Below are 12889 nucleotides of genomic sequence, written 5' to 3' on the forward strand. Positions count from 1 at the left end.
CCTAAGCCACAGTTAGAGTCCTAGGAGAAGCATAGAGGACTAAACCTCTCAAAGTCCAAAGAAAAAGTGTCCAACAACGGCCTGTGAAAACACCAATTACTACCACACAAATCTTCTGAGTAACACCCCTTATTCATGCCCTATGGGCTCCATTGTCCCTTCCATTCTAAAGTTATGAGCTGAAACATTAACAAATTCTCCCAGGCCTGTCCTGAGAACAACATCGGCCTTGGTCACCTGTGATTCCTTGCAACATTAATGAATAGAAACTGTCAGTTAATGCTCTTGCACACAATGTTCTTTGTCAAGGTTTTCTCAGGCTCTCTCTCGCTCTCTCTACGTATATATACATCACTAGTACAACTAACTAAACCATATGAATGTGCCTGCAAGAAAAAAGACATGCAAGCAGAAAATAGAAAAAGTATTTTACGCAGAAAGAAATACAAGCTTAGTCATGGCAAGCTAATGTATTAAATCATTAGTGCACATTTAATATAAATTTGTACATTCAGCCACAAATAATGGAGAATGTCAGTACATTAGATTCATGTTACACGTTGCATACAGAAAAAATCTTGAGTACGTGTGTATAAATGCGACTAAGAACTGCACTATAAATGCAATTATGAAATATTAGTGCACATGTTAAATAAGTGTTTCTCCTTTCTATAGTAAATACATTCTAATTGTGTGAGTGTGTATTCACCTATTTCTGAGAAATATATAACGTAATACAGTTAAGGCACACAGTGCATAGATGAGTCTCTAATACTACAATGAATGCACTTCAATAGCAATGTCAAGTGCAACTACATTGTGGAGAAGTGTGGCTCAGGGGTTAGAGGCGGCAGACCTGGAGCCTGAGTTCAGCCCTGGACCAGGGTTCAATTCCCCGCCTCGGCGGGTCTTGGGCTCAATAATTCCACGGACTCGATAATTCTCGCTCCGGTGCCTTCTCGACTCACAAGTTCACACTCTGCGACTCTGGGCAATAGCTTGCTTAATCTCCACATCGGCCCCTCGCGGTGGGATGCCTGGCTTTCACCTTGTGGATACCCTGCCGGGGTTTCTCACAGGGGAATACCAGGACGGGTTCCCTAAGCAAGCGCGGAGATGCCCCAGGGTAAGTCATGCGCTATATAAGCTTCATACATTTACATTTACATTCATATCATAAGGAAACACAAAGTACATGTGCTACGGTCACGTATATATTCAGACTCACCAGGATATTGCCGTATGGATTTGCAAATTAAGCAATACAAAAATGCATATTTAGCTGCACAAAAAAGGCAATTTTGTGGCATTATTGTGGCACATTATTTTACTTGTGATCGTTCCTTTCCAGCCTTAAATCAATGGAAACTGTTTTAGCACAGTATTTCACTTTGAAATAGGCATGTTTAAAGTGTCTGGGAGTGTTTTTAAACACTGTTAAACCACCTCTACAGTGCTCCCATCTTGGACCAAGAGTGTCATCGTCCCATTATATGAATATGGTCACTGCAATTTGCCAATAATTACCCTGTTAGATGCTGTGGGTAAGGTTTTCACTAAGTGTCTATTGGAACAACTTAACACCTTGGTTAGCGAAGAAATTATTGTACGGTTAGACCAATCAGGCTTCGGGAAAAATCATGGTAATACAGAAAATATTACAGCTCTGCAACTTATTACTGAAAAATATGTATTTATTACAGGTTCCCCAGTGTACACCGTTTTATGGACTTTTTCACAGCTTCTGATTATGTTGTTCGCCCTTACAGTGGAAAAAGTTGTATAAACTTGGCACGCCTGGATCCCTACTGTGTTAAATTTTTGTATTACATTCCTGTACCTAGTGCCAGGTACTCTTAGGAGGGAATCAGGGGCTATCAGCAGCTTATCCAACAATAAATGGCCTCAAGCAGAGCTGTCTACTCCCGCTGTTGTTATTCTCTCTTTATTATTCAATCTACCCAGCCCCCTGATTAAAGGTTCGGGTTACCCCTCGAATATTGTTGGAGGCGCTGGTGTCCTCCTTGCTTTATACAGACTATGGGCCTCATCACAATGCCGGTTAGAAAAGCGAAATGGAGGGTCCTGCTTCACACATTACAATACAACCGCCTTCACGGCGGTCGAAAATGTAAGTTTTCTAATGCGGCTTGTGCTGCAGGCTGCAGCACAAGCCACAATAGGGAAAACACTTTTTTTTAACATCCATGCTCCGTGTGTCAGGCACGATGCAGTGCCTGCCACACGATGCATAGGTATTACCCCAGGCCTCATAGCGGAGGACGCGGTGGGATAGAGGCCCTGCTGGGGGGCCCCCAAAGTCTGTTTTGACTGCCTTTTTATAGCGGTTGGGTGCATTTTGTAAAGTAGTGGGACAGAGACACTTTTGCCATCTGCTGTCCGAGAGTCACAGCAGAATCCTACCCTCTTTACTTTATACGGTTGAGTTAATTTCTGTGGCAAATCAAATAGGAAATTTTAAGGAACCTTTGGGGATTTAACACTTGGCTACTGAAGCTTTAAGACTAGTATTTGGGTTAAAAAATCTAATTTGTACAAAATCTGGTGAGAATGGTATGATGAGGTCACCATCTCCTGAGAAGTGGCTTCAACTCTAAGGAATTATATGTGTTAGGAGATCTTTAAAATGAATAAGAAAAACGCCCTGTTCTATAGGAATCTTAAATATGCATATGGTATTTTTGAACTGGATCAAGGATATGTATCATCTATATTTGAAGCTAAGTTAAAGGTTTACCTCAAGCAGGCCTCTCTTAACTTAAGTCTTTGTTTGGATATTGACTTTGCACTAAAAAATAAAAAATGTAAGTGGTAAGGATTGTTTTTATCTTGAAAAAGAACCACAACAATAGTTGCTATGGAATATGGACCATAAAGTTAGATGCTTCTGGACTCTTTTCCTAAATATTTTACCTTTAAATGTTTTAACTTCTAATTAGCATTGAACAACAAAAATATGTAAACCTTTAATGGGGTCCAGGATAGAAACGTAATTATTTGTCCCACTTTGTTGTTATATCACCGTAAGTTCATAAGACCCCTTTTCCTAAAATATCATACCCGAAGGACAGCTAAAGCCACATATCTATTGTTCTCTAATCCCAATGAAATGCATTGTGTGCAAGTTTTTCACTTTGTTAAACATTTTAAAAATTTGAATTGAATGATCTGTCACAATTTCTGTTTTCAAACAATGAAATTGATTGCACTGTGGTGGGTAATAGTTTTATTGTATTAATATTATGCCGTCCATTCTAGTACTTACTGTATTTGTTTTTCATGTGGACCTAGTGGGAGTTCTAAATCTAGAGATAAAAATTGATTGATCGGTGAGAAATTTAAAAACTATAACATGTAAATGAACATACTCTGTCTTCTCCCACTTGTCACCCTCCAGCAATTTCATTCCCTCCGGAAGAGCAGCCATATTGCCAGTCCCTTAAAACATTCCTTTCATACTCTCCCCTGAGGCGGAAGCCGGGGGATCCTTGCTATACTCTTTGTGCCTTGACTGTGCGCTATTGACCACAAATAGCGTCTTTTAAAAACTGTATATATTTTAAATAGATCGTTCTTATAATTACAGCCCTTACCTCGGCGCGAGATTAGCGTCGCCCCGAGGCAGTACACAGGCTTTTCAGGTCCACAGCGCTTTTGTTTCCCACGCGCTGACACATCACTCGACCCACCTCAGCAGCCATCTTGAGCGAGGTAAGGGTTGCGGTGTAGTGGTTGGACCCCTCCCACCCTCCTCCCCCTTTCCCATGTATAAAAACACCAGACCATCCCGTCCGCGCAGGGGGCGGGCGCAGCGGGCGCACCAAAGGCAAGCCCGTCTGCGCCCATCCGCGCCGGGACCGGGCCTAGGGCCATAACCCCTGGTCGGTCGCCGAGTATTTACAACCTCTCCTATTCGCGTAGAACCTTACTAGACCTCCGACCATCGCACGACTTAGGCTGCCCAAGACTAGACCCTTCAACGGCCTTACACGATCTCATTGCGCCCTGTCCACACTGCAAAAGTTCCATTCCTTTATACTTGGCTCCCGCTCACTTCAATCAGTCAACTACTATCAAAGAGCACTCCTTTGTAATGGCACTTATTAATGCTCGCTCACTATGTAAACATAGTCAGGATGTAGCTGACCTTATTACTGATTATCAACTAGACATTCTTTTTGTTACCGAAACCTGGACCGATGAGTCGTCAGAGCCAGACTTGGTCATCGCAGTAGCTAACGGTTACAAAGCCTATCGGTAGGATAGAGTAAGGAAAAGAGGAGGCGGCCTAGCCATTATAGCCAGAGAACGGTTCACTGTTCGAGCCACCCCTATCCCATCCACCTCTTGCGAAGCATTGCAGTTTGGAATCAAGCTCTCCTCCCTTTTCAACTTTAAGGGAATACTGATATACCGCCCGCCAGGGACAAAGACCGGTTTCCTCGCTAACATCAGCACAATATTGGAAACTTTAGCCACAGAAAACACATTTACGGTTCTAGGTGATCTGAATTTTCACTTAGATCAAGTTAATCAAGCTGATACGTCCTCCCTTATATCGGATATGGAAACACGGGGGTTAAGACATTTAGTTACCTCCGCCACCCACTCAGCTGGCCACACTTTAGATGCCATATTCTCAAATGTAGACGGTCTACAAATAACTGACATCTTATCGATGCCGTGGACCGATCACCACGCCATATTTGGTAGAATCACAATTAAGACTCACCTAAATAAGAAATCCACCTTATCCAATCAAATTTCTTTCAAAGATTGGAAGAACATAAACCAGCTAGAGCTGAAAACACAGCTGGACAATACTCGTCCAATGGCAACCACTGATCCCAATGTGGCAACACTGCAGTTCCAGACCTGGCTTGCTCATGCAACTAAGCAAACAGTCCCCATCAAATCCTTGTCCAGGAACAGATCTAAACCGACCGCTCCTTGGTATTCTGATGAACTAAGACTACAAAAACAAAACAACAGGAACATGGAAAGGCGTTGGAGAATAACTTATGATATGGCCAGCAAGAAAGTTTATAAAGAATCATTGGCGCTTTATAAATCCATGATCATAAAAGCAAAGAAATCATTCTACACTAACCAAATTGACCAAGCTAAAAACTCCAGCAAGCGACTGTACGAAATCACCAAAACTTTGTCAGGTAACACCCCCGATCTTATTCCCCCTCCGTCACAAGCACTATGTGATGCCTTGGCGAAATTTTTCTTCACCAAGGTGGACGACATATATCAAGCCTTTACCTCTAAACCACCTACGGTGAACGCTGCCCCACTTTGCTTACAGCTGACTGATGCTTTTACTAGGTTTCATACCCTTACAGATGACCACATAAGGACCATCGTCTCAACTATCAAAACAGGTTCCGCCCTTGACCCCTGCCCTTTCTCAGTCCTACCACCAGTTATGGAGTCCATCATACCAGTTTTGACACAAGTCTGTAATTCCATTCTGTCATCAGGGAGTTACCCAATTTCGCTAAAAAATACCTTGTTGAAACCTTTATTAAAAAAACCCTGCCTAGATAAACATGAATTTAAAAATTACAGGCCGATTTCCAGCCTTCCTTTTTTAGCCAAAGTGGTTGAAAAAGCCATGAACTCCCAACTCTCAGACTATATCGATAGACACCGATTGCTGGATGACACACAATTCGGCTTTCGGAGGTATCATGGGACCGAAACTGCCCTTATTAAGGCAGCAGACGACGTCAGGGCTATCCGGGACCAAGGTGGGACAGCAATCTTAGTATTGCTGGATCTATCAGCAGCATTCGACACGGTCGACCATAACATCCTGGTCGACCGTGTCGGAAAGTTGGGCATTTGTCATTCTGCCAGAGATCTGCTTGCCTCCTTCCTCGCGGACAGAACTCAAGCGGTCACCCTTGGACCTTTCCAATCTGCTCAACTCTCGCTGCCATGCGGGGTTCCCCAAGGCTCATCCCTCAGTCCGACACTATTTAATATCTATGTGTCGGACCTTGCCAACGTCATCAGAGCATATGGGATGAGCCTAACATCCTATGCGGACGATACGCAGTTGGTATTGGCCATCAAGGGTGATGGAGGACAAGTGGCACAAAACTTCAAAAATGGACTGCTTGAAAGAGGAAAATGGATGGCCACAAACTGCCTCAAGCTCAACTGAGGTAGTTATCTTTGGACCTCTTCTCCCAGTATGGCCATCATGCTGGTGGCCAGCAGCCTTTGGTTCACCCCCCACTCCGACAGCCAAAGTTCGGAATTTGGGAGTCATTTTTGACGAAGGTCTCAGTTTTATGGACCATGCAAACAAAGTGGCATCTACGGCCCACTATAAACTGAGAATGATCAGAAAGATTCGCCCCTTTCTTCCGGAGGCATCAATTAAAACATTGGTTAGTTCTTTGGTGTTGTCTTCGCTAGACTACTGTAACGGTCTATTTCTTAATGCTCAGGTCAGGGTCATAACAAAGTTACAGTCAATACAGAATGCGGCGGCACGCCTGCTTTCTGGTATCTCCAAATTTGATCCCATATCTGAAACGATAAAGCAATTTCATTGGCTAACGATCCAAAACAGAATAAAGTTTAAGTCCTTATGTATAGTATACAAGGCACTTAATAACCAGGGACCGCATTCTTTTAAAGACCAATTGATACCTTACATACCCTACAGACAGCTTCGCTCCTCCACCATACACCAACTAGTGGTCCCACGATCAAAAACAGTGTCCTGGGGTGACCGCCGCTTCCTAGTGGCTGCACCCAAACTATGGAACACTCTTCCTCAAAACATCAGGACGAGTTCCTCACTCCATCAGTTCCGCAAGCTTTTAAAGACATGGCTGTTTAATCAATGAGACTTTGATTATGAGTATGAAACAGATGAATTGTTAGCGCCGAGACGCCTGCGGGTATTCGCCGCGCTCTACAAATGTCAAAAATAAAATAAATAAATAAATTCCTCTAATTTTTGTAACCAACAGACACAATTCAATTTCATTAGTACAGGGAAGAAAAGACAAAAACACAAAACATGTATCACAGTGACTTGTAAATATCTCTGTTCATGGAAACAGGACAACATGACAATATATTAGTACACCGATCAATTTGATGGACAAGCATGCTATATCAGCAGGCATCCATGTCTGCTTCATTGGAAATTTTCAGCTATGTCAACTGGATCCTAATTCGTGGCAGTTTTACACAGTACATTAGTGGGCTTATTAAGATGTTATCAGTTGCATCTAACTTCTTTCTGTAGAGGCTTTCAAAGGCAGGAGTGAGTCTTGGTTTGATTATTTGTGGCCTACAGCATGTACTTGTGAAAGGCTATGAATCGTATGACATCCCCATCATGGTGCGGTTCTATGCCTAATCTACCTTAGACATTGAAAAGTGATAAGACAAGGAGACAAAAAGACCCATCCCGTTTTTAAACTCTAAGTCTAGTCTCAAGACATGTATGGCAGAAACAGACACAGAGAACAATCTTTGATCTTTGACTAATCAACAAGGCTCAAAAAAGTTACTTCTGCCAATCAATATGTACTATTTTGGCTGAAAAATCTAGGTTAGATAGGCATAGATATTCATTCGTTCTAGTCCAAACAAAGCTCTTTTATTTTGCGAGAATTGGTGAAAAATTCGATTGTTTCCAAAAAGTTATGTTTTATTCGTGCGGAGACCATTTTCCACATACTATTTTTTTCCTAGCTCTTTATAGTGCTTCCTGTTTGTTGATGGTCTCAACAAAATATCTACATTATTCTTTTTATTAATCATTCAATTACTCACGTGTTGGTTTGCTTTAGAAAAACACATTTAAGAAACAGAGACAGACAAAATAGTTCTGCTGTTTCTCAGCTGTTTACGGGATGGCTTCTTATAAGGAGAATAAAGAGTGCCTTTTGTACTCTTTCATATTTTAAATTTGATCAGGGATTGGAAATAAAGCTTCTCTAGAGTTGTTTGTGTGTTTATTCTGTCACCATCGGTTCGGCTATGTGAAAATTCAAACTAATTTTTGTTTATATAACTGATAGATATTTTCGGTCTTCTAGATATTGTACATACTTTTCTAGCCAGTGGTATTTAACTGACAACTCTGTTGACGAGACAACAACTATGTGGAAGACTGGATCTGTGCTTCTGTCCAGTAAATTACGATACCATGCAAATATAAAAATATAGTACCCATAAACGTGAAACCAATAGAGGTTTAACTGTATGTATTATTTTACTTGTCTGAATTTAAATTATGTATTGTTGCTATTGTTGCTATTGAAGTCTATCATGATTCAGTTGCCTTCTTGCTACACATATATTCTTAGAAATATGAATAACAGTGAATATGACAACACACTGTCGAAGAGGTTACAACACAGAAGTAGAAATATGTATTCATATTTATGTATCCTACCTTGTGAAAAAGGAGAGGTACTCGAGTGTTTGGGACTTTCCTCTGATCCTGTTCCAACAAAACGGAGAGGGGGACTCCAAAGAGACCATAGTCTATTTTAACAAAAGACAACCAGCGTTAATTTAATAGCAGTTGGCGAAAGGCAAACAGTCAATATTTTTAACACCATTTCAGAGGCGCCAGTTAGTTCACTTTCCTTAACGATTTTCTCAGTGAAGGAATCTGCCTATGGATTACTTTGCAGCAAGGAAACTACTTTAGTAGACAAAAGCATGTAATGTTTATATTCCATCGGTATTTGCGAGACCTTATAGCTGACTCCGAGTGTCCTACAGAAGCCTCTGCCCTTAACTCTAACAGCACAGCATTCCCATTGCATCTGACCAAATGAGACGTTTTTCAGAAATAGAACACTATTCATGGGCTAGGAAAACTCCCAGCAAAGACAAAGTTTAGTGCCACTGGAGGCCAGCACAATCGAAAACCTAATTCCGATTCTAGAGGTCTGCCTCATAAACTCAAACAACACACCCCATGTGGAGTTCAGAGTAATCAGAAAAAGAATATATTCTGAGGCAAAGTTCCCCCTGCTCTCAATGTGAAACACAATGCCACTGAGATAATCCCAAAAAAGTTACCCACTGGAGCAGGTTACTGGAATATATGAGACAAAAGAACACTGCCTTCCAGCAAATGTAACCCCAACAATCTCCAATGGCAAGGGAGACAATCTGCAGAGAATCTCCAAAACGTGAAGGGAAAAAAAAACAGTAGAAACATCCAGTTTAAGAAACAGAGAAAAACTATTGACTGAAGACTGGCTCAGTAGATGGCACAAAACCACCTCAACCATGGTGATCCAAGACTCAAACACAACCATCTCATGAAAAACACAGAGACCAACTACCCATTTAAGCAGACAGCCAAAGACAGGACCCATCTTGTGCCCATATTAAAATATCAGGGCTACGCACACTGGCAAAGAATGGTCCAATATGAATCTACCCCTTTGTCGGTTGCAAAATACACATCATAGCATCTGCTTCCCCCTATATTTCTTAGATGACTGAAGTGCATTACAGAGGCCCATTAATCGTGAAAAGACAATGCAGAGAGCAACACCATTGAAGTAACAAACATTGCCAAAGCCATAGGTCTCACCTATTGGCTCTGTCAATGTCTTTCAGCCATGTAACACTGGCCCATTATGTACATCAGTGTGACTGCTCTGCAGAATGGCTAAATCTTAGGCAAAAAAGGGCAAATAAGTGGCCAGCACTGGCCATGTCCCAGCACTTTTATTTTTGTCAAGAGGGATGCAGGCAAGCAATACAATTTGGGAGGGTGACAGGGAAAGCAATACAACGTGGGAGGGTGTGGGTAAGAGGCAAGCAACACAATGAAGGAAGTGGGGAGGGAGCAAGCAACACAACATTGGAGGGGTGTGGGATAGGCAAGCAACACAGCCTGGGTGGAATGGGCAAGCAGCACAATGCAGGAAGGAAGCAGGAGGGACAAGGCAAGCATCAACAATGAGGCAAGAAACAATTGATGAGACGAGCTACAACAACAGGGCAAGTGACAACAACGGGACTAGCAACGACGATAGGGAATGCAACTCCACAGTGCGTTTAGGGAGAGGGAGACAGCCTGCAAACACATGCATTGTAATGGGGTGCTGTAAAATAGAATTGTGAGAAAAGGTACTTTCAAAGTATAGTGTGAGCAGTGGAAGGACACACGGGGCAAGAAAGTGATACGTGGACTATGCTTCAAGGGAGGGTAAAAGCATGAACAGGAAGGGATACCAGCACGCGCTAACCAAACAAAAGCAACAAAATGAGAGTGAGGATGAAGACCACCAATGACAAGCAATGGCAGGGCACTAAACTCCATATAACGAAACAAAATGTCTTTCTTACAAGTGATAGTACATGCGCAGTCTCTTGCAAAAGCTCTTAAGCAGATCTTTTTCAAGCCACACCCTGATTTAGTTAGTCTATCATAAAAGTAGACAGGAGGAAAACAGCATAACTATTTAATGAAAAACAGGTTACAGAAGTGGCTTAATTGAATGTGTCTAGAAAATATGTTATGTTAACCAAAAAAGAACACAATGGGTCATAAATGACCTTCGAAAACCCTAAAAAACCCACCCCCTCTTGGCATTGCTCAGATTCTTTAGTAATGTCTTAGAACGTGTTGGTGCTCCTGCTTTCAACTGTATTGTAGTCGCCACAGGCAACAAAGCATACCAGCTTCATCTGAGCACGGGCCACTGTGTGATGGCAGCTGCGTTGATCTTAAAAACCGACCTCAATAGAATACGCTTAGAACATGTGGCTGCTTTTGCACATTTGTGACTTGGCTCCACTTTGGGTGCCTTGCTCGCTTGAGAACATCACACGTCTTATTGCTGAATCAGAGTGTAATCATTATCACATGCGAGTAGGAACCTCCCTCTATCATCTTGCAGTTTTTGTGAGCACCTATGCCAGTGAGCAACAGTTTCTGAGAGCACCAGGGGCAGCTCCTCCGTAATGGCAGAGGAGCGTTGCCCCACTGCCAGCATTTGCTATTATTGTTTTATTTATCTCTGTCGAAGTTACTTACGTCCGACAAGTGGGGAGGGCCGGGTCATAGCAGGGAGGCTACTGTGCACTTATAAGCGCACATGTATGTTTTGGCCAGCCATCTTGGGGCCGGCCAAACACACATGAACACTTATGTGTCTCCAACCCAGCTGTACCGTACAGCCGGGTTGGAGAAATCCCACAGGCTCCCAGGCACCATCTGAGTAGCAAACGAGGCAGGTCAGGCCCATCCTGGTGCCGCTCTATTGCTAGAGAGCAGTGCTTGTTTGCATTGGGTGGGGAGTCTGTGAGTTTAGGCCCATTCACTTCTAGGCTTTCAGGACGAGAGAAACAGGAGGAACAAGGCGGTCGGCAGATGGAGCAGAGCAGCAGTTTTTTTTTTATTTCCCAACTTCCCCCCTCTGGCCCCACCACCCTACCGGTTTTGATTGGCGGCAGCGGCCACTGGAGAGCACCAGTCGTTGTGGGCACCAATAATGATATCATACATATTTGTGTAATCACTAATTCATGTGAGTACCAATATGTGAGCACATATCTATGTGAGCAGAAACATACATGAGAAAAAACATATGTAACCATCAAAGTGGGCATAAGTCTATGTGTGCACAAATGTACGTGAGGACAAGTATATAAGGGCAACTAACATGAGCACCAATATATAGATGCACAAACATATGTGAGCACTAATCAATGTTAGCACCAACAAATATTTATGTGCTCACCAATGCATGTGGGCAGCAATGAATGTGAGCACCAATGAATAGGTGAAAACTCATGTGAGCACCAGTCTATGTGAGAACCAACCAGCCTGAGTATCAATCAATGTGAGCACAAACAAAGATGAGCAGCAGTAGATAGGAGTGCCAACCCATGTGAACGTAAGCTTATGTGAGCACCAACGAAGGTGAGCACCGATCTAAGTAACCACAAATTAATGGGAGCACCAATAAATATAGGAGAGAGACACTTTATGGCAACACAAACGTATGCCAGCACCAGTCTATGTAAACAGCAATGTATGTGAGCAATCATAAATGTGCTTGCAATATGTGAGCATCAATTTAGCTGGGCACAAACATCTTTGAGCACTAATCTACGGGATCATCAATATATGTGAGAACCAACCGACGTGAGCACCAATCTATGTGAGCATAAAGAAAGGAGTGCACCAAACTTTATGAGCACCAATTGCTATGAGCACAAATTTATGAGAGGAGAAAGGTGTGAGAGAACCATTTGATGAGAGCACAAACCTGCTGGAGGGCTATTTTCTGTGAGCACAACCTTCTGCAACCATCATTCTAGAGCACAATCCTGGGCGAGCACCCTTCTATGCTTACCCAAATCTATTTGAGCGCCCATCGCTGTGAACACCACTCCCCTTATTCATCACTCTCTAGGAGAATTAACGGGTGTATGCACCAGCCTACAGGAGCACTATTCTCTGGAATCTCCGGATGTATGACGTTACAACGCATACTTTTACAACGCATACCTTTACAACGCATTTTTTACAACGCAACATCCTTTACAACGCATTCCATTACAACATATTTTCTGAAAAGTACCTTTACAACGCATTCCATTACAATGCATACTACCTTTACAACGCATACCATTACAACGCATACCATTACATTGCATGTATGGTAAGTATTGGATAGTGTAGGGGTAAAAATTACCATTCTAACTCCAGGGGGTGCAACAGTAGGGTAAGTCTTGGATAGTGTAGGGGTAAAAATTACTATTCTAACTCCAGGGGGTGCAACAGTAGGGTAAGTGTTAAATAGTGTAGGGGTAAAAATTACTATTCTAACTCCAGGGGGTGCAACAA

At 42.5% G+C, this 12889-nt stretch overlaps 1 protein-coding gene across 3 annotated transcripts in view; it reads right to left on the reverse strand.

Moving 5' to 3' along the window:
- Positions 1-12889, reverse strand: part of ARHGAP18 (Rho GTPase activating protein 18) — an 843873-nt gene that overhangs the window by 345480 nt on the left and 485504 nt on the right. For all 3 annotated transcript variants that reach the window (XM_078648922.1, XM_078648923.1, XM_078648924.1), the window contains one exon: positions 8459-8550. In XM_078648922.1, coding sequence (XP_078505048.1) covers positions 8459-8550 — 92 coding nt within the window. The remainder of the gene's footprint in view (positions 1-8458; positions 8551-12889) is intronic.

The sequence above is a fragment of the Lissotriton helveticus genome, chromosome 6, assembly GCF_964261635.1.
Source record: "Lissotriton helveticus chromosome 6, aLisHel1.1, whole genome shotgun sequence".
Taxonomy (NCBI): Eukaryota; Metazoa; Chordata; class Amphibia; order Caudata; family Salamandridae; genus Lissotriton; species Lissotriton helveticus.